This window comes from Callorhinchus milii, unplaced genomic scaffold (genome assembly GCF_018977255.1).
Source record: "Callorhinchus milii isolate IMCB2004 unplaced genomic scaffold, IMCB_Cmil_1.0 Scaffold6, whole genome shotgun sequence".
Lineage (NCBI taxonomy): Eukaryota > Metazoa > Chordata > Chondrichthyes > Chimaeriformes > Callorhinchidae > Callorhinchus > Callorhinchus milii.
Window position 1 is genome coordinate 23,286,004 of NW_024704747.1, and position 24,611 is coordinate 23,310,614.

The window sequence follows — 24,611 nt, forward strand, 5'->3', positions numbered from 1 at the left end:
CAGATTCCATTATAAATGAGCAGCACCTCAGAAATCATCAGTAAACCAAATTGGGAAATATTTACATCCAAAACACTGCAACATAAGACCTGGAGGCAACCATACTAAATTAGCCCCATGGACTTGGAAACAGAAAGTGTTAAAGGTTTTCAAGGATTAACTACAAAACTTTAATTGGAAAGTTACGTTTACAGGGATAATAGGTAAAGAGAGAGTCAAGGCCATTGGGGAAAATAGAAAGAAATCTTTCAGCTTTGTTCATCCAACCAAACAATCGTGACAAGTTTAGTTTTGAAAGCAGAGAGCCTGACAGATTAGTCACAGAAGAGTGGAGCCTGGGTAAATAAATCCAACAGCAGGGGAGCTTTCACTAAAATATTCCAGACGCTTGTTGAAATCAGGAGAGATATATGATGACTGAAAAGTCATATTATTATATTATTATAAATGTGGTGCTTGTTCTTAAGCAGATTAGCTGAACAATGAAGGTTAAAAAAGAGGATATTTATCAGCAATGCACTTTGGGTTATTGATTCGATAAAGAAATTAACGAATACTAACAAGGATTACAAATGGTAGATCATGCTATCCACATTTATTTGGCTAAATACTTTGAATACTATTTAGTAGCATTTGCACCGCTGGGTCAAAGGGTTGTGGGTTCAAGCCCCACATGGTCCACTGGTGGGGGGAGGGGGAGGGGGGTGGTCGTAAGGTTAAACCTTTGAGGTTGGCATATATCAGAGGTGCAAATTTCGGCTGAAAGGTTAAACTGAGGTCCCGGCAAGTTCTTCAATTGGATATTACAGATCCCACAACCCGATTCAAAAAGAGAAGGGAATTTCTCCAAGTACCATTGTCAATAATCCTTCAGCTAAATTGGACATTCACTCATGGCTGTTTGTAGGGCCTTGCTGTGTGCAATTTGGCTGCTGCAGTTGCTGACAAATATATAGTGAATACACTCAACATCAATTTCTTATGAAGCACTTAGGAACCACTGGCATTATCGTATGTATCAGATGTAAGGATTATTCAGTTATTTTATGAAGCCAACAATGAAATGAGTTTTGAGAAGGAGTTTATGTTCACATTGGAACATCAACTTCCAATGTAAACCAGAGAAGGTGGCAAAGTGAATCCTGTGTCTACAGATCCTTTCCAGACCAAATGTGGAACATTACTTTTGCAGGAATAGAATAAGCAGGAGGTAACCTTAAATCGAAGGAAAGGTGTTGATATGCTGGGCTTGCAGTTCTGGGGAAGTGAAGGAACCTAAGGTTAATGGATTAGATCTGCCCACGCAGAACAATCTTGATGGATTGTGTCCCTTTTATTTATTCCATGTACTATGTCATAAAATGGATATTGAGATCAAGGACTTCCTTTCAACAATTAACACCTGAAAAAAGACTCTTCAAGGTTGATCTTGCTAACTACAGAAGGAGATCGATCATTCCATGACAGAATGCAAGTCACTCTACATTGGGCCTTGATAGTTCTGTGCAGACATTAGATATATGTGAACATGGAGTCCTGTATCTCAGTGGTTAGAACACTCGCCTCGCAAGCAAGAGACCTGGGTTTGATTCCCAGCAAGGCGAAATGTTGGGCAGGTTTCATTACTCCACACACCTCTGTTTACCTTGCAGTAAATAGGAACCTAGTTGTTAGTCAATTAGCGGATCACTGGGGGTAATAAATTTGTTCACTTCAATCCATGACTGTTTGTGGGACACTGCTGTACGCAATTGGCTGAGGCATTTTGACACAAAATATACAGTCAATTCACTTTACAATATATTCTGTGAAGCGCTTTGAGACGTCTTGAAGACATGATAAGGCGCTATATCAAATACAAAGATTATTATTATTATTATTATTATTATGATGTGAATAAAAACACAAGAAGTACCTAAATTTGGTAAAGGAATGAAAAGGTACTCAGAGTATTTTTAGCACAATTGATGAATAAGTAAAATTTATATATTATCGTGTTTAATTTCTGTTAATATAAACAACAGTGTATCCAATTACTTTTCTAAGTTTCTCCCCATATGCCTCTGTGCTTCTAGTCTGGCTTCCTCTTCCTAAGGACAAGTGTTACTGATGCGGGTTGTCCTCTGTTACTCTGCTCAATTGATCATTGTTCATGTGTGAGGCTCGATAGTGAGTCCTGGCAGGCCACCAGACTTAAGACAGCCAAGCCTCATCTCTGCCCACCCTGGCAGCCACACACACACACACACACACACAAAACCAGTAGAGGATGTTACAGAGAAAGAAGCAGCAGGAACCCTGGCTGATTTTCCCTTCTCTAACCCAGTGAAACCTGGAGTCAATTCAGCATTCCCATATACCCTGATTGGGACCAACAAATTCAGCACGGATCAGGATTCAAACTTGTGAGTTCCTAGTCCCTAAACTGTGCATCTACTCACTACACCTGCTGGAGTCCTGTAGCTCAGCGATTAGATCACTCGCCTGGGTTCAATTCCAGGCAGGGCGAAACCTTGGGCAAGTTTCCTTACTCCACACAGAGCCTAATAATAATCCCTCCAAAACAAAACAATAATAAATTGGTCATTTTCGATCCACGATTGTTTGTGGGACACTGCTGTGCGCAATTGGCTGCCGCGTTTCGCCCACAAATATACGGTTAATTCACTTTACAGCATATTCTGTGAAGCACTTTGAGACGTCGAGAAGATGTGAAAAGCGCTATATCAAATGCAAGGATTATTATTATTCTCAGTGTTGCACTGATAACATAAAGCAAAACATATCCAGGGAGGATCCAAGTGGATGAAACTGAACAGGAAATACATCAAAAAGTGCTTTTTTAAAAAAAATCTCAATACACAAATGGAAGAACATAGAACGAAAATAATATAAGAAATAAGAAACAGCTTCTGGGATTTAGCGATTGAGCAAATGGATTCTCAATAGTAGTTCCTCAATGGCAACTTCAATCATAGTCCGAAAGACAGGGTTGGAATTCAACAGGTAAACATTGCTTGTGCAAAGCAACATTTGTGAATAGATTTGACTACTTTTTGTCCCTTTCCATTCAAATAAATCTGTTAGATTTTGCAGTAGTTTCTAATGTATATTGGTGGACTAAAACAACTGACAAGATTAGCACATTAAGACTACTGTATTAATCCCAGGAACAGTTCATTCATTGTAAGAATCGATGAGACATTTACTTACCTTTTTTCCTACTAAAAGCACGGTTCATGTTGATAAATATTCAGCTGAATCTACCAGCAATGCTCAAGTAGGTTTATCTGAAAATGACAAATATGTATAAGGTCAAGAAATCCTTAAGCGGTGCTTGCATTTTTTTTTAAGCAGATAATTATGCATCAAGCACTATAAGTGCAATTTCCATGATGTTACAAACTGGCAACCATTGAATAATTTGTCGCAGTACCAAGCTCATTATAATTTGTTCTATAGTCTCTCGGGTAGATTTTATTGCCAAATGAAGATTTTATTGCCAAATTGCCAAAATCAGCGACCGTAGAACAAACTCAAGTAACTGAATTGGCTTCACTTTTATTAAATAAATACTTCCGAATGGTTAACAAATGTTTACCATCCTGTCGCCCATGGAAATAGGATCACATTAAATTGGCTTACAACTGGTGTACAACATATTGTATTTGCTCCATTGAAAAATGTAACCTCTAAAGTTATTGATTTGCAACAATGATAATAATAACAGCCAAGACAAATTCATCATGATGCACACATTAAATTAAAATCCCCTTAAAAAGGCTGTACTGCTTTATTGTGCAACGTGGTTATATATATATATATATATATGTACAGTATATATAAATAAAACCAACAAACTTGGAATCCCATTTGCAAAAGTCTGAAATTGTATTCCTCGAGGCATACATTACATTGGAATTCCTATTATAACCTGCTGTAGTGAGACACCCAACTTGTTAGATTTGTGGTTCATTTATAATATCAATAGAACATTTGCTTTTAATTAGTCCTGATTAATACTATTGAGGAGAAATTCCACCTGGATGTAGATTCACTTCATTTTCGTGTCATCTTAGCGGACCCAGAATTTTGCAAATTCTTGAATGCACTCATCAACTTTGGAGCCAGTTTTCTGTTGGTTCTTAAACAAGCTTACGGGAAAAACAGCTTCAACATTAAGAATCAACTTCAACTGTATTTGAGAATTTGTATAATTCTGGACATTTTAAAACACTCTATAAATATTTTAAAAAATCTAGACCAAGTATTCCCTCCGCACATATGCTTCCTCCTCACGGTTAAATAAAAAAACAGGAAGATCAAGCAAAGACCAAATTTTCAGTGAAAATGACCTATAATATACAAGTATATACGTTGCAAGATAGTTTGGGGATCAGCACTCTATAAAAGCATTTAAGAAAATCTAACTAAGTTAACCCCGAGAGTGAATAGCACATGGGCAGAACCAATAACAAGTAAACATTCCATTCTGTAGGAGTATTTGAGCCAGATTTATCTTTTAATACGGGGAATGCACCTCTCCTCAATGTTAGTCTCAGAGGATCAAAATGCTAATCCCATCCTTAAAATGAACTAGAGTTTTGATGCTGTCTAGGCAAGTAATAATAATAATAACAATCTTTGTATTTGATATAATAATTCATCACGTCTTCAAGCCATCTCAAAGCGCTTCACAGAATAGACTGTAAGGTGTAGTGACTGTACATTTTGTGGCCAAAAAGTATTACCAGAGGAGGATTCCTTCTTAAGAGCGACAAAAACAAGATAGAGGAATCAATCCCACATCACAAAGCACAAAAGCACATCTCCTATTAGGCAACACAGAACAGTCTGTGACCAGGATTATCCAGACTATAATTGTTGAAGAATCATGTCGCAGCAAAAGAACTAACTATGAGTACACAATGAGCTAATATTGAATTCCTGTAACACAAAGTAAATCCTCTAAGTCAAGGTTGATATCATTATTTGTTCTAGCTGTAATTCTAATGCCTCTCGAGCTTCAATTATGACAGATTTATTGGTTTGAATGGCCAATTCTTGTAAACTAGATTAAACATTCAGTTTGAAAAATGAACTCCCTTGTGAGTTGGCGTAAAGAATGACAAATCTTCATGGGGGGGGTGGGGGGGAGGGCAGGGAGAAAGGAGAAAGATAATCATTCTATCCTGTAGGAGGGTTTCCTAAACCTTGTTTGTCTTCTAATGTGAGGAAAACAACCATCCCCATTTTATTCTTACCCCTCTCTTTCCCAACATGCACATGCATAATTTCAGATTACAGAATTTTTTGTGGTTTTTCTCTCATTATGTCCATGTCAGGCTCAATGGGTAGCCCACAACCTTCTGATTCAGAGGCAAGAGTAAAACCACTACGTTAGGCTGACACACAATGTGAAACCTAGGTCCCACCTGCCTGTTTTGGTGAGCGTTAAAGATCCCATGGCACTATCTGAAAAGCGTAGAAAGTTTCTTATGGTGTCTTAGACAACAATCTCCAAATAAAATTGGTTGTTCACTTCATGGCTGTTTGTGCGCAAATTAGCTGTCATGTGCCCCTTTAAAATACAGTCACTACACTTTACAGCATATCCTGTGAGGCCCTTTGAGACATCCTACTGATGTGAATGGTGCTTTACCAGAAGGAAGAATTATTATTTTATCCCTGCTATTTGATTTTTTAAAAATTCTTATCTTTACTGCACTTGTTTGCTGTCACTTACATCAAACATTAATGCCACTTACACTTTATTCTGGCTCTTGTTGGGGTCACTCACCATCAGTTTTGGCTTTGTTCTTTCACATTTATACAAGATTGATTCTGACCCACAACTTTTGGTTACTGTCAATTGATCTTCTGCTGCAATCCTTTCTTATTTATTGTGTGAAAGCTATGGCTTGCAGACAGTTAGTATACTCTCAGAGAGGTTAAACTACTTCAAAGTAAAGATGAAGAATCACAACCCAAAAGGAAATCGTAAATTTCCTGTCATTTTAGAATAATAATTATTGATTTGTGCAACATAGTTTGCATTGCAAGAATCACTGCAAAAGATACTGTTGCACATATCTTTAAACAATTTTGAAATTGTTAAAGCCAGAGTCCGAAAACTGCAATTATTGCAAACAAAAGCAAGTCACTTGATCTGCAGATAAGTGAGGTCTCCCAGACAGGACCTCAAATATGACTATAAAAACATAGAAATGTCCCGCCCAACCAAAGCTCTAATGATAGAGCTTACCCATACATGTTATACTCTGTGGCTACTGCAAAATTACTGTTTGGATGATCCTGGCTATGTGAGCGAGCAGAGATTGGTAAGCAATCCCAAGAAGTAAAGCAGCAAATTAGACCCTTATCCCAGTGGGAGAAGGCCAGGAAAAGTCCCAATTGGATACGTGTCTCATCCTTCAACAGAGGAGCCTAAAGCTCTGATGTGAGATCTTGACCAAGAGATGTTATAAGGATTGCTTCTGACTGTAGGGCTCCACGTTGTCCTCTTTCTCTTTAAGTTGTTGACCACAGAAGGCGTGAAAGTACGATACTGGTATGTGTCATATATTTCCAATGCTTCGGAAACTTAGCAAGGCTTCAGTAAACCTTTATTGAAACATTTTGCCTGTTCACTCTAGACATTGTACGGTCACACGTGTAATTTGGGTGTACAATGCTGGGTCCAGTTTTCACCATTATAAATGGCAAATCAGAAAGCAAGTTAAAGATTTTAAATATGTGATAATATATAATATGCACAGAGCAAAAAACTGTATGAACAGAAAATCCACTGCAATGGCAACAACTCAATCCTGCTCAGTCTTATCAGCTGAGTTCATGTTATTTGCAAAATCGCTAACTTGCATTCATACCAAGTACAGCGTCCAATTCCATTTAATGGTTCAAAAAAGCCCTTGGGGGAGACTCCATGCTTGAGGCACTCTCTGTATTTTGAGCATCCTGATATATTTCCTGCAATGCTGGCTATCCAGCAGATGTCTATAGCTGGAGACAAAGCAGGTAATGTGGCTTTTTCCCTCCTCTAACTGGCAATAAACATATCATCCAAGCATGGTTCTAGTTATGTAACATATAATCTTTTTAAGTAGAATTGCCGGAAGGAGGGGGGAGGGGGCGATAATCCAATCTCTGACAGTGAAATAATATGTGGCCATTTTTCCTGGGAATCAAGTGATGTATCTCCACCAATCTAGCAAAGAAATGGACCTATTTTCACGAGCAGTGTTCTGATCAATCCTGATCAGACCCTAGCGGTAGTGCAGAGAGCAACAAGCACGATCCCCAGGTTAGACGAATGAGCTACGAGCAATAATTAGCCAAACTAGTCTCTTGAATTTTAAAAAGAGCTATCTCAGAAGGGACATTATAGAAATATATAAGATTTTAAATGGGATGGAGAAAGTAAACTCAGTACAATATGTTCAGATGCCTCGAGACAACTGAACAGGATGACACAGGTTTAGAGTTGTAAAGGGTAATTTCAGGACAGACACCAGGAAGAATTTTTTTTGGTTTTGTTTTACATAAAGGGTAAATAGCGACTAGAAGAATTTACCAGGCTGAGGCCAAGGAGACAGGGTGGATGTTTTGAAAGAATGAGATAAAATGGGCCAAAGAGCCTTCTTCATCCAAACCTCTCGCATGACGTTGTGAGAGAATAGGGGATTGGTGAATCTATGGTGATCTCATAACGAGGACAATACATCTAGCTTGCACTTTATGTGAGTGGAGGATGGAGAATGTATCCATGTTCTCAGTTACTCCAGGGCCAGGTAGGTCATTTTACCCTTTACTCCTCTACTGAAGAATATACATTATTAAATTTAATGTAACTGAAGTATTTTATCAATCAACTCAATTAATAATTTTATTTATACAAGTAAATTATCCTTTTTAAACTTAACCGTGAATTACAAACGGGTCTTGCTCACACAAATCCCAGACATTCTGCTTTCAACAACAAACTGCATTTATCTGCTTACCTCCCCTCCCAGGAGGATAGCCACTGGTGTTGAATACATAGGCTGAAGAGACAATCTTACAGTCTAGATAGAGTACAACAACAACAACAACAACAAGATTCCATTTATAAAGCGCCTTTCACGTCAGGAGGACGTCCCAAGGCGCTGCACAGTTGGGTCATGACCCGAGCAGGGGGAAAATGGTCAGGGTGAGGGGAGGGAAGGGAGGGAGAGAGGAGGGGAGAAATGGTCAGGGTGAGGGGAGGGAAGGGAGGGAGCGAGGAGGGGGAAGAGAGTCGAGAGGGGAGCTGAAGGCACGGTCAAAGAGAAAGGCTTTGAGACCGGCCTTGAAGGAGGAAAGGGAGGAAGCGGCGAAGGCACTGGGGATAGAGTTCCAGAGCCTAGGGGCTGAGAGGCTGAAGGCCCGGCCACCGATAGTAGGGCGGTTGGGGCGGGGGATGTGGAGCAGACCGGAGCCAGAGGAACGGAGGGTACGGGCAGGTAGGTAGGGGGATAGTAGGTTGGAGAGGTAGGAGGGAGCAAGGCCGTGAATGGCCTTGTAGGTGAGGATGAGGATCTTGAAATCAATCCTCTGGGGGATGGGGAGCCAGTGGAGGCGAGCGAGGGTGGGAGTGATGTGGTCGAACTAGAGTATCTAGAGTAAACTGTATTAGCAGAAATCTTGTAGGACCTACAGCAGAACCTTGTTGTAATGTGTTTCATTATGACATGATTTCACATACATTTATTTTAAGCATCCACAATTATTATGTTATAATGGGATCCACTGTCTACAGTTCTCTCCCCCATCCAAATAATTAGGTTATTCAGTAAGTTGTACTGCTCTGTAATCGCACAACCTAATCATTTTGGAAATATCATTGGGGATTCTTCCCACTTCGCTCTTTATAAATCTGAAAGTCAAATTCCTAATGTGTAGGCTGGTCCTAACTGAAAAAGCTTTGCACTCATAATGATAATAATAATATGTGTGGTTTTAGCTGTAAAGTACTTCATATGCACTTAAGGGTCTCCAATGTCTTAGCTTCTGTCAACTCACACCAGCATTCTCCAAGTGTAGGCAAACAGGGTACATCTTTCTCTCTATATATCTCTCTCATTCAGGGAGAATATGCACATTTCAACCCCAGCAATGAGAAACTCTTGTGTTTGTGAGCTTGTGAACTGGAAATTATCAAACACAGAGAGGGGACTTCAGACTCCTGACTGTCAAAAAGAATGATTCCGAAAGATAGATCTCAAGTTTTGAACCACAAGAAGTTGCAGTATATTACTGAAGCCATTAAATTCATTTTCTATATAAGATGTGCACATTTATTTCATTTCGTTATGTCGCCAGAAATATACAAGGTTGCTTTCACGTTGTTTTTTTAAAAAGTTAAAAGCAATGATCAGAAAACATCTCAGTTCATGCACAAAATATGACATCTGGTGAATCAACTATTGTGGAGTCCTATAGCTCAGTGCTTAGAGCACTCGCCTCGCAAGCAAGAGACCTGGGTTTGATTCTCAGCAGGGCAAGTTTCCTTACTCCATACGCCTGATAATAATACCTCAAGAAAGAAAAAACAATAATAAATTGGTCACTTCAACTGTTTGTGGGACACTGTTGTGCGCAAATGGTTGCACCGTTTCGCCCACAAATACATAGTCAATTCACTTTACAGCATATTCTGTGAAGCGCTTTGAGACGTCTCGAAGACGTGAAAAGCGCTATATCAAATGCAAGGATTATTATGATTTATTATTTATCTCCGCTTCTTTGAATCAGTCCTCAGTTCACTAATTTAAACCTTATGGGATGTGTAGCTACAGCACATTCCTGCAGCAGTACCCGCTGCAAACCTGCAAGCGCAAAACACTCAATCACTTCAAACTTTCCTTTGTTGCCTGAGTTGTTTACATACTGTTCTGATATCCAGTCCACTGGACACAGCACAGCTACCGAGTAATCACAAACCAGCTCATTCCTACATATCCATACCACACGTCACATTGCAGTCTACTTACAGCAATAGGAAACCAAACCAAACACTGACCTACTTTTGTATCAAGGAGGCATGCAGATGCGAGTCCCTCCTAATCCCAAATCTAATTCCTTTCAAATTGTTGACCAGCGCTGGCTGCAGTGTAGATAGTGACCTTCTTCCCGCAGATTTAGAAACAGACTGAAAACAGAACAGAAACAACTTAACTGGTCTTGGTAAAAGACTGGGATTGTGAAGAGGAAGTTCTAACTCAACTTAATCACTTCCAGCTGCGAGACAGATGTTGGTATGTATTATGGGACCTATAACCACACCACAGACTGGCTGAGGTATTTCTCAACTCCTCACAAACTGCAATGTAATCTTGTACTTTTAATCCAACCTCAGATAGATTTGTAACTTGGAATGTGACCTTCTTTCTTTAAGAAAAGTACTATCCTTGCAGACTCGAGGGATTTGTTAAAGAACAATTCTTTGCCTGACAAGAACATAGCCCGCTGCTTGGATTTAAAGAGAATTTAATCCGTGGCATGAATTTTATGATTTAATGCGCCAAGTACCAAACTCACAACTGTGGTCGAGTGGGTAAATCAGCCAGGAGTGGAAAAGCATTACAATTTTAGAATAATCGCACGAGTGTCTTGGTCATAATTTATATTATCATTCCAGCATCCGTTTCAAATTGGAAAGTGTGCGCAAGTTCACTTAGAGGCAGTATTTGGCATCGTTCAGCAATACAGTAATTAAAACTGTCAAATAGGCATCTTGGTTGTTAATATCTGCTAAAAAGGCTATCCTTAAACTATATGAAACTTATTTAGGATGATCTGTTCTGAAAAACAATGGATAGTGCAGCATTGGATAGTAATTCTAATGCTTTTTCACCGAGTTGCCCTGTGCATTTAGACTTGTGAGTTTAGAACAACAACTTGGTTAAGGTTCTAGAGAGGTGTGCTAGAGCACAATGAATATCTCAACATGAGTTTGGAACCATTACTTGGCACAAGTCATCAGCGTCTGTGAAACTATTCTCCAGCACAAACAGGGCCTGTGGAACCGTCCCCCTGCAAAGGCCAGTATCTTCAGGAGCAAAACGGTTTGGAGGATGGAAAATTGCAATTATAGCGAAAGAGCACTGCAATAAGATTTGATATTGGAAACTTAGTATTTCTCCATGGTAACTAGGACAAGATTAAGAAAGCAGCAATGATTTATAGTTCCTGACCGATTAGCAGACAAATGTACAACAAAAGCAGAAAATTAGCAAACTTTAATGAGCAATATCGCTGCAGAATACAAATGATGAGATGGAAAGACTCAAGATAAAGATTAAACTTTTGTTGAGGGGAGTGTTGAATAAGCTGCATTATTAATTGAGTGCTTGCTTCAAACTAAGGTGGACATAATCTTTGACTAGCCTAGACGATGAATATTCAATGATGAGAGCTTTTATAATGGAGCAATCATTATTACAATGGTCTTCACAAAAGCTCTAGTCATGATACAGCAATGAGGGAACAATGGAATGAAGTTCACTTTTTTTAAAATATTTAATTTCATGATTCCACTGATCGATGGTCAAAGCTGGTCAGTGATCTATTTCTTCAGGATATCTGCTTTCTAAAACATTTGATGCTTCATGAACCATTCATAATATAGGACAAGAGGAAATCAATATAGAACCACTGATAGATTACAATTTTACCACCTGAGGGAATTCTACATTGTTGTCTAATTCATCCCTTAGAACAAAAGGTAATGAGCATCACCAAACTAGTCCTCAGATTGCATCTTTTTGTTCTTCAGTGCAGTATTTTATGATTTAAAGTTGAACCTTTGATATGAGAGAGATGAAATTCAAGTCACATGCCCTGTGCAACATTTCAAATCAAGGTTAAACAATGACTCCTGATTCCTTCATGGTTCTCTATTTCCGTTGTGTTTCACAATAGTGCAGGTAACATAGGTACTTCTTCATTTGTAGCTTTGAAGGGGCTTCCATGGGGATCCTGCTGAAAATGCTATATATAATTATGATGGTTTTGATAGAGTAAATTGGAAGAAACTGTTTTCATTGACAGGTGGGTCGATAACGAGAGGACACAGATTTAAGCTAATCGGCAAAAGAACCAGACGGCAGAAGATTTTTTTTATGCAGTGAGTTGTTATGATCTGGAATGAACTGCCTGAAAGGGTGGTAGAAGCATCAATAATAACTTTCAGAAGGGAATTGGATATGTACTTGAAAAGAAAAAAATTGCAAGGTTATTTAAAGAGTGGGGGAGTGGGACTAGTTGGATTGCTCTTTCAAAGAGCCAGCACAGGCACGATGGGCTGAATGGCCTCTTTTTGTGCTGTAGGATTCAATAATTTTATAACATTGCGTTATGATAGATAATTCCGTGCAAGAACTGCGGTGATTTTCCAATGTGTTTGGTAAGAATACTGAAAAATGAAAGTTCTGAGCTGTCATAGCAAGAATCACTGTAACAAACGAGTACTGTGAGAGACATGTACAGGGAAACAGAGAAATGGGAAATATTTATTTAAAAAATAAGAGCTTTGCCAATCTTAGTGGAAAAATCCAGTACGAACACTTTCGGAAAAAAGTGGCCAACTTCAAAACTCAACAGAAATTGATTTTCCAACTCCTCAGCAATTCTATTCCAGAATTTCACTCTCAGATTTTGCCAAAACACAAATTGTTCGGAACAGTCTGTTCCATTGGCTTCTGACTGGATAATTGGATGTTTGAAGAACTAAAACCCAACACATATGAGTGTAAAAATAAAACTCAGCAACACTGAAGAAATAAAAAAGAGCAAAACTGGGTACCTGCAATTCAACATTGAACAAAGGATCAATATCGAACACAAACATCAATAGCAGTGCAAAATGAAAATCAGCATCACAGTTTCTTATCAAATGTTCTTCTCTTTTGATTAAAAAAAACACTTCACATGAGTTTCTTTCAGAAACCTTGGCCGTCCCTCATTCATTAACTTCCGTTCCCATGGGACCGCATATTCCATAGACATTGTCCTTGTTTAGTTTAGTTAGCTCCCCAGCAATAGACCTAGACAGTGTCTGTGATTCAGATCAGACTTGCAAGTAGCTACTTCAAGGATCTTTTGATCCACTGGCTGTTCCTCAACATTAGGGAAAAAGGTATGAATCCACCTGTGCCACTTATATAAGCAGGCAGCAATAGTGTGGATGGAGACCCTGTCCAACCCAAGCTGTGCATGTGGCATGTGTGTGTTGGGCTTGGCTCAGTTGGTTGTGCCCATCTCTGGGTCACAAGGTTGGTCGTTCAAATCCCTTGTCAGGTACTTTGACCTCATAGTGTTGGGGGAAGTACTGCATTGTTAGAAACTCCATCCTTCAGATGAGACACTAAAAAGAGGTTCCGGCTGTGTGTCCCTGTGGACACTATTCTAAAAGAGAAGAGTTTCTGTCAGTATCCAAACCACCAAACTCTCCAGTTAAATTGGTTACTCACATCCTGCTGTATACTGGACGTTATGTGCACAAATTAGTTACCACAGTTACCTACAAAAACATTCACTACACTAATTACTGTGAAGTGATTTGCAATTTGATATAAGGCCCTATAATTATTGTTATTAATTTAACAGCAAAGACAAATAGTTATTCTGCTGGTGTCAGAAATAGTCTCGGCTTGTGTTCCTTACGCTACTGCAACCAGTAAAAGCTCTCAATTTAAATCCAGGAGTCTTCCTCTCCCATCTAGTTACACAGAGTAGAAAAACACACAGAAAAGGTATCTTTTAATAGTAAGTTGAGATTTCGTACAAACTGCCACCCAGGGAATACCATGCAATGATATCATTTTCTTGCAGCTTGTTTTATTGTCAATGGTTAAGTTAGAATCATCCAGCTGAACAGATGCAATGATCCAAAGGAATCAGCTTAACAGGTAATGAACCATTTGAACTTGGTTAATGAGTCAGACCCATTCTTCAAGCTGTTGCAATGGGAATATGGCAATGAAAACATCATGCTTAGGAAGCAGAAGGATAATATTTTGGAATCAATTTATCTTAATTAAAGAGGTGGTTACAGTGGAAACTTGTTTCCCTACCATGACAGGGGGAGATGAGAAGAGGAGGAAGACAGGAGAGAAATACATAGACTCCAAACCCACAGTTCTTACACTTCACAGTAAAATCATGTGAACATTTTGACATTGTCATAAGGTGCTATATCAAATGCAAGGATTATTATCATAAAAGAGACGAAAGTGAACATTATTTCAAAAGTCAAGAGAAATTGACACACACAATGCTACAGTTAAGCATAATTGTATTTTATTTTTTTAAAAGGGAGACTCACCATAATGATGGATTAAAAAAAAACTACTTTGCTGCTTGTAACAGAGTATAAAGAGGCTGCTAAGAAAAAAATGTTCCAATTACTGAAAAGCACTTAGTCACATTGTAAAAGATAATACAATCTTAAACAGTTAGTTCAAACGGATTTAAGGATCAAAGAATACAGGGAGGGAGATTTTTTTTAAATGACCATTTTGCTTCTCATCCACATCCTTTTCTTAGTTCTGAATATATTTGTATTTTAGTTGCAATTGTTCATACACAGAGACACACACAGAATTCTGTTTTCAGTAAAATATTACTGTAGAGTTAGGGTGCTTAACTAACAGAATGTATGTGATGAGATGTTTTATATAAACAGTGTAATGTGTGAGGGAGAGAGATTATGTAAGAAAGTTTTTTTTAAAAAATACATACTTTTAACAAAACACTTACAAATCTTAAATATTCCTCCAGTTTAACAGAAAAAACTTCAGATAATCTTTGAAAAAGTAATTGCTTACAGTAAGTAATTAAACAAAATCAAGTGGAGGAACTATTTTTGAGATAGATGGAATTTGTACATCACACAAAGTACAACAGAGTTTAAAGTTGACATTTTCAAAACTGCAAAACATTAGCCTGAACATTTGCACAGCTGTGTTGTTGCAGCCTCTGCACACAGCAGCATTCAATAGTATTCAGTTCAAGCCAGTTCTTCCCTTCACTAGTTTCAGAGCAAACTTGATGTAAAAAATTGCTTTGTGTGGCTAAAGAATATTTCCATCAAACTACCAACAGGTATTTCAGCTACCAAACTTTCAGGAAAATAAGTTGGGTGAAAAACACTGAAAGGGGCGCAGTCAATCTTTGTATCATCAGAAACATTAAATAAAATTTTAAAAAAACTAAAGAAATGGTTGGCTCTTAAAACTGCAGAAGCATTCAAAACATCTCAACAGGATCATGCTCCATATTGCTACTTCCACACTCCTTCGCTCTGCTGAAACCCATTGCATGCTTAGGTCTTAGCACAACTGCAAGTTCCAACTATGATTCAATGACAATTAAGGTTCTGCTTATCATTTCTCATGATGCTTTAAAGGCTGTGCTGGGTTCAAGATTTATAACAGTTATTTTGACTCATTCTTAAAATGCAATTACCCAATTTGTCTCTGTGTCAATGAATAAATTCTCACTTCCCCGCATCCTAGTAAGTGAACTCAGCAATTCATCTGCTGGGTATACGATTTTAGGTCTGCATCTTGTATAATTTACTGTTCGATTTCATGCTTTGAATGCAACTTGCAAATAATCACCCCATCATTTTCATTGTTAACCATGTGGTCTCTTTCTAGCCACCAGAGAATTGCGAGTCTTCAACAATCATGCCTCAATCACTTTAGCAAGTCTTCAACAATCATGTCTCAATCACCTTCTTTCAATTTGTGCTTCTAAGATGCTATTTTAACCTCCATTCTAAGATTCTTATCCCTCTTGTACTCTGTGTGCCCAGTTCGTTTTTGTAAGAACTTAATGTTCAATACCTGAAGGCATTGCTAGAGTCCTCGGACTAGTAATAACCTGTGTCCAGTTCCATTGAGAGAACAGGCTGCAACACTTCCTGGCAGATGTTTTGGTCAGGTAAATGTCTTTCTATTACTCCTACTTACTAATAACACAATGCCCTTTATTGCAGATGTGTTCCCAGGTACTATATATAATGCCACTTCACCCCAAAATCTCAACACAATATTCAAAATTCAATTCAATCTCAGTTCTCATTTTATTTCAGTTCTCCAAATTGTCTGAGCTTCATTCTTTCTCACCACCCATGTTTTCTTATCAAGTAAATATGGAAAAGGAGTCAGATTTTGCGACTTTGAACCATAAACCTCATGTACAATTAATTTTTCCAACATAGGGTGATGGGCACTATTGATTGCTTATTTCCATCAAGAGACTAAATTTTGACATGCAAAATATGACACAGAACTAATCAGGAACATCTTGCAAACAGTCTGGTGAAAGCCGGTGGAAGCCATCTGTATGTGTTAGATAAAGCTGCAAGTGCACCATAATTTGTTGTATCCGTGAAGATACAGCTACTGGCAAAAAAAAACTTACAAAACCTATTAAATGTGTAAAACTAGATTTTAGGCATTAAATCGGATTCTGTGGGAGAGTAATGCAAGGGGTCGAATTTAGTGAAGGAGTATTAGGATCTGTAACACAATTTATAACCACACTACACAATATTCTGAGACGTGACTGCAAGTTGAGGGCACTTGGGGTGGGGGGGTGGGGGGGAGGGGGTGGAGGGAATGGGGGAGAGCAGGTTGAAAGAAGTTTACTTTTAAGGAAGAAAAGATATGTGTAAAAATCCCTCTCGTTAAGTCTCTCCCTGGCCAAAGTGTATTCTGATACATAAGCACTGTATGAAGAAGGTCGTCAGCCCATTTGATCAAATCAATTCATAAAACCAACCCTATCATTCTGCTATAATACCATCAAACTGACATTGCAATGAATCCAGTGTCCTGGCCTCAATGATAGTTCCTGGTCATTTAGTTCTAATTTGTCATAAAGAAATATTTCCTGGTGCCTGACCCACAATTGCCCTTCACTATCCTGGTATTATTTTGGCTCTATTTTTCCATTCCCATTTAACAGCTTCTACAATGCTATTCAGAAACTTAACGCATTTGCATTGAGGCACAACTGAAGCACGTGGAAAATTGATTTACAGAATTTCTGTATATAAAACAAAAATCTAAGGGGGAGTCATCGAGAAATTAACGAGCTTTTGATATTTCTTGACTCACTGGAAAAGATGCTAATGCTTAGTGAAAGCATTATCCTTCCTTCTAATTCTGAAAGTCATGTTTCAAAGCCAATAATAATAACAATAATTTTGAAAACTATAGGGAAAGTCACCACTTTCACAAGTTGTGAAACAAATTTTTCTGATGCTACATAGACATTTTCTCGAGAATCACAATTCAGGTCAATGCTATCTTGGTCATCTCTGTCTTTCCAAATTCAACGCTTGCACATATGGCAACAAACATTACTCAAAAGGGTCAGCATTTTATATTTTGACAAGTGCAGTCACACCTAAATTGAGTAATCAGTTGGTACTCGTTCAGGTAGACAACAACAACTTGCACTTATATAGCATCCCCCACGCATCATATAAGTGCTCTGAGTTCTTAGGTTGTCTAAGTCTTAGGTTCCTTAGACAACCTACACAGTAAGCCGTTGGCTTTGCAGGGTGGAGAACATGGCCAAAGGAGACAGTGGAGGCTAATGATATAGTGGTAAGACCAAGGTAAACAGAAACGTGCTTGATGTCAACTAAATCTGTGGAGATTGAGCAAACATCTACCGGGTACTCTTTCCAACTATAGTCTTTGTGATGTGAACCAATGATTTCACCTATAATGTCATTGCCAGCCATCAGTTTTCACAGGAGAATTTATTTGCATTAATGAATGATCATCTCATTCATTTGTAGATTAGTTCCATGTAATGAGTGCATTCAAGAATCTAAAATGTATTAAGTGCCAGAACTAATTGACTTTGGCCACTGCAACTTGCTGTGTCAGGTTTGTACTGTACTCGTGTGTATCCAAAACATTTTGAGACTTCCTGCCCGCCTGCTGCTGGAATGTGAAAGAATAGACTCAGAAAATTGTCAAGCACATTATCCTTTCTTCTCTCTTTCACAATTCTCTGCCTTAAAAATACCAAAGTCTTTTCCTAAATGAGTTTTCTTTTAAAACAAAAAGCACAAAACTATTTTTATGAAAATTCATAGCAAGAGGGATTTTATATTGTGATGTATTTACATGGAATTATAGTTGTACTCAGAGCACTGACTTGGTTATAAAATTGTAATAAGGTATTTATACTGCAGCTTGGTGGTTAGAGCACTTGGCTCGCAAGCTAGAGAGCTGGGTTCGATTCCTGGCACAGTGAAATGTTGGCCAAGTTTCCTTACTCCACATGCCTCTGTTTACCAAGCAGTAAGTAGGAACCCAGTTGTTAGTCAATGGCAGATCGCTTTTCCAGGGGTAATAATTCCTTCATACAAATAAAATAATAAATTGGTCATTCAATCCACGACTGTTTGTGGGATACTTTTTTTAATGATGCATCCGGAGACAAAACATTTTTTAATGATGCATTGAAGAAAAAGAACTTGCATTTTACAGCATCTAATCATATCAAAATGTTTCATGGATAATTACTGTAAAGTGGCTGTTTTTGCAGGGCTGCCATTTTATACCAGCAAAGCCCAACCAATAGCAAAATTAATCTGCAGACTATTGGCCAGAGAGTGCCAGAAGAATCTCCCTTCTCTTTTCAAATAGTGTCACGGTTCTTTAATGGCCTCCTAAACAGACAGACAGACAGACAGACAGACAGTCTACTCATCTGATGAAAGCACAGATTTATTCCAATTGAAACGACTAAGGTTTCCAAAGCATTTTAAATCTTTCACTTCATTTTAAGATATTTTAATGGAAAGGCTGTCAAAATGTGAAAATTGTATAATACATCCAGTGAGAGAAACCTTTTCATTGTTAATGCAAAATTAAAGCTCTATTCAGACCCATTCCTTCCAGAGAACTTGAAGGATTCACTTAATTATCAACTCTACCAACTCAATCTACACAAGATTCTTACAGTGTTCATCAAAAAGGATAGATGTAAAAAGAAACTATACATATAGATATAGAAACAAAGTTGTGCCTCTCAAACAGCTTAATTCTTTGAGGAAGGAGCTAAATTGGTTGACAAGGAATGTAATGGATTTAAACAACAACAAATTACATTTGTATAGCGTCTTTCACGTCGGGAGGACGTCCCGAGCAAGAGGAGTGGAGGGCAACCCAGTATTGCTAGTAGCTACTGTTAGCCTCTATGTTGGGAAGAAATTCCATCTGATATGGCATTTCAGAGCATCCAGATGTTGGCAAACAGGTGAATTCAGTCTTAACTTTGAAGTCGGTTTTCTGCTGTTCTTAAAGAATTTACAAAAAAAATTCAATTAACAATATATCAAATTCTGGTCGCTCAAATATTATATCAATAGAGTAAACCTAGAGCCAGGTAGATTTTTTTTTAAATCCCTCTGTTTACCTAGCAGCAAGTAGGAATCCGGTTGTTAAAAAAAATTGGGTCACTCAATCCACCACAGTTTGCGCTGTATGGCTGTCCGCATTTGGCTGCCTCGTTTCGCCCACAAAATAAGTAGTGAATCCATTTTGCAATATATTCTATGAAGCGTTTTGAGACATCTCAACAACACTTAATATGCGCTATCTCAAATACAAGGATTATTATTATTATTTTGAGCCAATGGTTTCACATTCTGCACTCCTCACATTTGATTTCTTCTGAACATCAAATCAAATGAATCAAACAACACACCATGAATGATTTAATCTAAAAAGACTCCCAAATTAAATTCATATATGGCAAACCCACTTTCCAGTATAAATAATTCATGTTGCCATGTTTAAAATATTTAATGCAAGGAAAAAAAATGCAAGGACCTTTTTTTTGACAAATTCATTAATTATAGTGCTTGCTTTCAGAAAGTGGGACTGACAGACATGGATTAATTCAGGCACAGTTTTCGATGAATGCATTCATGGGGAAATTAGTTGATTTACAAGAATGGTTTGGGAGCAGGACGGTCCCTTCGGCCCATCCGATTTCATTCTTCCAGGACTCTGATGGCTTGTCATTAACACTTAAGTTCACTGTGCCAAATGTTAAAAAGGGTCTCCACCTTGTCACTCTGCTTAACAAGTTTGATTTTGAGTCGCATGCTAGAAATTCTTGTAAGTACTTACCATGCAAAATTGATCAGATAACTTGTCCTATAGGAAGGCATCTTGCCCCGCAGGAGCCTCCCTCCCATACCCTGTGGCTGGCGGGGGTGGGAGCGCCTGCTCAGATGCATTGCAGAGGCTGCTGGTCTATCAGAGGTCTGTGGCCAACTGCCCTAGCCTATGACAAGATAAGGCAGGAGGCCACCAATAGACCAGAAGCCTTTACAACAAGTTAGAGCAGGATGCCACTGAGGGCCTCTCAAATAAACCAGAGGTCACTGCGATGATTTGAGCATGCGCGCCAAATCTCTGCCTAGCACCCACACCATTAACATCGCCCCCTTGTGACCCGGGAGGATCTATGTCTAACTAGCCAGTCTGCATAACTCTCTTTACCCTTGGAGTGACAAGTTATCCGGAGTTTACTGTTTATAGCATTTCCTGTCCAGTACCATCCATAAAGCTGAAATGTGAATGCTCAATCTCTCCCATGATTGATTTTTCAGTTTTTTTTAAAAACATTACGACAAATGTAAATGTCTGCTGCAAAACATTGTGTTTCACAAAGGGTTGCGTTTCTATTTATCTTAGGGGAAAGAAGATATAGATTCTTGCCCTTCAATTCTCTCTTCAGATCCAGTGACACAATATGCCTGTGTAAAATGCTAACCCACTTTTTACACTTTAACTTCATTTCTTGTGAAACTGAAAATTACAGCACAATATTGATCAACTTTACCCCATATTTTGGGAAAGTTTAGCGACTTAATGTAGGGAATGCCGTCAATCTCAACATACAGGTATTTACACAACTTAATGGGGGGTGTGGTGGGGAGAAAAGAGAGAGAGAAATATGTTCAGTTTACGCTGTTTTTTGATGATCTTAGTTTAACCTGGCAGTGTGTAACACTCAGCAAATGATCTGGTTTCAATTGTGAACTTTGCTCCTTTCAACTAGAGAGGCCGACAAAATCTCAGACGCCAGTAAACAGTTTCATTCCCACAGTTGCTTCCATTGCAGCAACAGGTCAGATGATCCCTACAGCTTCTATTCCACACTGCATTAAATCATTTCTGTCTGCACTTGTAATAATAACCTTCACTGCTGCTCCTAACCAGACATTCAACCAGGTGTCTTTTAAAATATGTTTAATCAACACAGTGATAAATATTTAATTTGGGGGAGAACAAGGCAAAAGTCTTGATTGAAACACATTCAAAATGTTGTACTCATTAGGATCCAGTTGTTTGCATTATTTGAACTATTGTTCAGTTCGGAGACACATTAAGTTCACACTATTTCCTGATTCACAACAAATTTAGAGTAAGCTTTATTGAAGCTACCAAACACCACCTTCAACATTTCATTAATAAACTGAAGCCATGTTCTGAGAACTGTAAGTAGATTAGAACAGAAAATATATCCATTTTCTCAAATCTGATACAGTCAAAACCAAGCTTACCATAGAATTATATGATAATGAGGAGTCTCAAACGTATCCTTTCACTGAATCTTTTCCCCCCCACCTGCACAATAAAATGATAGTTGTATCAATTTCCTCAGTTACAGATGTGATAAGCACTTGACAAGTGTAAGATATGATAATAATCCTTGCATTTGATATAGCGTCTTATCATGTCGTTGAGACGACTCAAAGCGCTTCACAAAATGTACGGTAAATTAAATTGCCTGTATATTTTATATAATAAACATCCAAGTGTTACTTGTTGATAAAACATGTATTCAAAAAACCTGAGAAAAGAAAAACTCGCATTTTCATAGAGCCTTATAATATCAAATTTTCTCAATGTGCTCCACAAAATGTGGTAGGCATACCAAGCATCCTACAAAGAGCCATGAGGTGAATGAACTATTCATCTGGAGGATTGCAAGTCAGGATATTGGGAGAAACTCTTTTCTCTTTCCAAAAAGCATCACGGTATCTTTAACATACAACTGAACAGGCAGAGTCGGTTTTAACATCCATTTGAGCCAGGCCGACACACCTTGGCCTTTCATTCAGAATTTCTAAAATAAATGTGCGGTGGAATTCACCTTGATATTTTTGCATTCTATGTTAATTAGGACACCAACAAGGAAGATCACTGGTGTTAGAGGAGTAAAGTATACTTTACTCATGGAGTCCTGTAGCTCAGTGGTTAGAGCACTCGCTTTGCAAGTGAGAGACCTGAGTTCAATTCTAGGCAGAGGGCGAAACCTTGGGCAAGTTTCCTTACTCCACACAGAGCCTAATAATAATCCCTCCAAAACCAAAAACAATAATAAATTGGTCATTTTCAATCTACGACTGTTTGTGGGACATTGCTGTGCGCAATTGGCTGCCGCGTTCGCCCACAAATATACAGTCAATTCACTTTACAGTGTGTTCTGTGAAGCGCTTTGAGACGTCCTCCCGACGTGAAAAGCGCTATATCAAATGCAAGGATTATTATTATTATTATTATTCGAGCAGTGCATGGACAGAACATGGTGAAATATATACAGGATTAGATGACAAATTATTGCACCGTTTACACCCAGACCTGGCTGTCACTGGTGTGGCAGTAGTGACAAATTGCAAGTATTTCAAATCACCAGTTTCTTCTACAGATTTATGTAACTGTTCCATTTTTTGTTATGTCTGGGACTTCTTAATAAAATCACTGCAATCATAATTTATCCACATCATTAAATGCAAATTGAAGTGTCTTGAGTCACAATTTTAAGTAACATCAGCCATTCACGGAGTGAAATGGATCATGCAATACCAAAACTCTGATTTGAATTAAAAAATGTCTTCTCTCTAAGACTTTTCCTCTTAGCTCTGGAGGCAATTCCAGGTGGAGGAAGAAAGGAGATTCAAAATTTGTAACACGGCAATAATATGGTAAATACCGACCCAGGGGCTTGAACCCACAACCTTTGGTCTCAGAGGCAAGAGGTCTACCAACTGAGTCAGGCTGACACCTGACACTTTCTCTGCAGTTTTAGGCAAATTCCTTTACAAGGTTTGGATGCAGCTACCACTATCCTTCTCCCACCCCATATTATCTCCTCACAGGAATTGAAGATGTTATCTAACTATGGTCATTCTAGTTTTCTCTCCATTTTAAGTCACATATATCAATTGATGCAGATGCCTCTGTTACATAATTTCTACCCATACAAAGTTTAATTTGAAGCCTGCAGAGATGTAAAAGGGTGGTCGGAGAGTGTACCTGGAGCTTGGGAGGAATGAGAGAGAGTTAAGCTCTGATCCGCAATGACCTTTCTGATAAAGCAGAGAAGACTGCGATTGGGAGAGCGAAAGGTTGCAAGGCAAAGGTTAGAGAAGAAATATCCGTCATTCAGCAAACTTCTTTTTAAATTCTTTCTGTAACTTTAAAAAGTGCAGATATAAGGGAATCTGAAGGGTAAGAAGGATCATCTCTCTCAAGGACGGAATGAAAATGAGCAAATATCCAAGGCGAATAAAACATGGACGAGGACTAGGAAAGACGAAAGAATCAAAACATAGCCTCATATTTAGAAGCACATCTCTGGTGGCTATTCATAGGCACATCAGCAGGACTGTGAATTGTTCGACCCTAAACAGTGGAGTATGGACAGACATGGTGGGAATAAAACATGGAATGGAGCAGTGAATGAGATTTCTAGCAGATTTCTTCACAAGAGAACAGTGATCCGAAAGGAGGATTCATCTTTAGAACTAATTGAACTATCGGGATTGCAGAACGGAGAAACATACTTTCCGTTGGAGAAAGATACTTACCGATCCCCCAGGAATTTAAATGATGTGCTGGCTCTCTCTCCATGGTTCCACTTATTATGAAAATCTTTGGTTTCACAGTACTTGCGACACAATGATATATTCTCGTGCTCATCTAGACTAGTCACTCCCATTCAGCCGGCAACAATCTCTCTCGGTTCTCTCTCCAAGCGGCTGTTCCTGGACTCATGCCAGCTAAGACTCACCTTGGTTGATGAGTAAAAGAGCATCTCAATAAATTATTTTAAATGCAGCAAAAGTTCATCTCCATGACTTGTGTAACAAAATATGGAAACGTCCTCTGGCTGAATTGCACAGTGACTCGTCTCCCTTTTTGCCATTCAGTTTTGACTTTTTTTTTAAAAAATGATTAAAACCAAGCATTTGAAAAATGCATAATTTTATGACTTGCCTCAAAGACATCCCGTTGAAATAAAACCAATAAAAACTTGATGCGGGCCTCCCATAATATAGTGGACTGGGCCCCAAATCGGTTCCAATTTGTCGGATATGCAGGTCACTGATCTGCGAGCGAAGTACATTGTATTTGGGAGCAAAGTTGCCGTTTTTAAGAGCATCAGAAATAACACTATCATTAACATCTCTATTCAAAGTAATAAAGATCGGTTTAGATGAAAAAGGCCCTCCACTC

At 38.5% G+C, this 24,611-nt stretch overlaps 1 protein-coding gene across 5 annotated transcripts in view; it reads right to left on the reverse strand.

The window, feature by feature from the left end:
• gulp1b (GULP PTB domain containing engulfment adaptor 1b) overlaps positions 1-24,611 on the reverse strand; it is a 123,831-nt gene that overhangs the window by 42,012 nt on the left and 57,208 nt on the right. For 3 of the 5 annotated variants that reach the window (XM_042336101.1, XM_042336100.1, XM_042336098.1), the window contains exons 3-4: positions 10,061-10,189; positions 3,214-3,290 (exon numbers count right to left, since the gene is read on the reverse strand). The exons of 1 other annotated variant lie outside the window; for it this stretch is intronic. In XM_042336101.1, coding sequence (XP_042192035.1) covers positions 3,214-3,241 — 28 coding nt within the window. In that variant the 5' untranslated portion in view covers positions 3,242-3,290; positions 10,061-10,189. The remainder of the gene's footprint in view (positions 1-3,213; positions 3,291-10,060; positions 10,190-24,611) is intronic. One more of the 5 variants, XM_042336097.1, reaches the window with a different exon arrangement.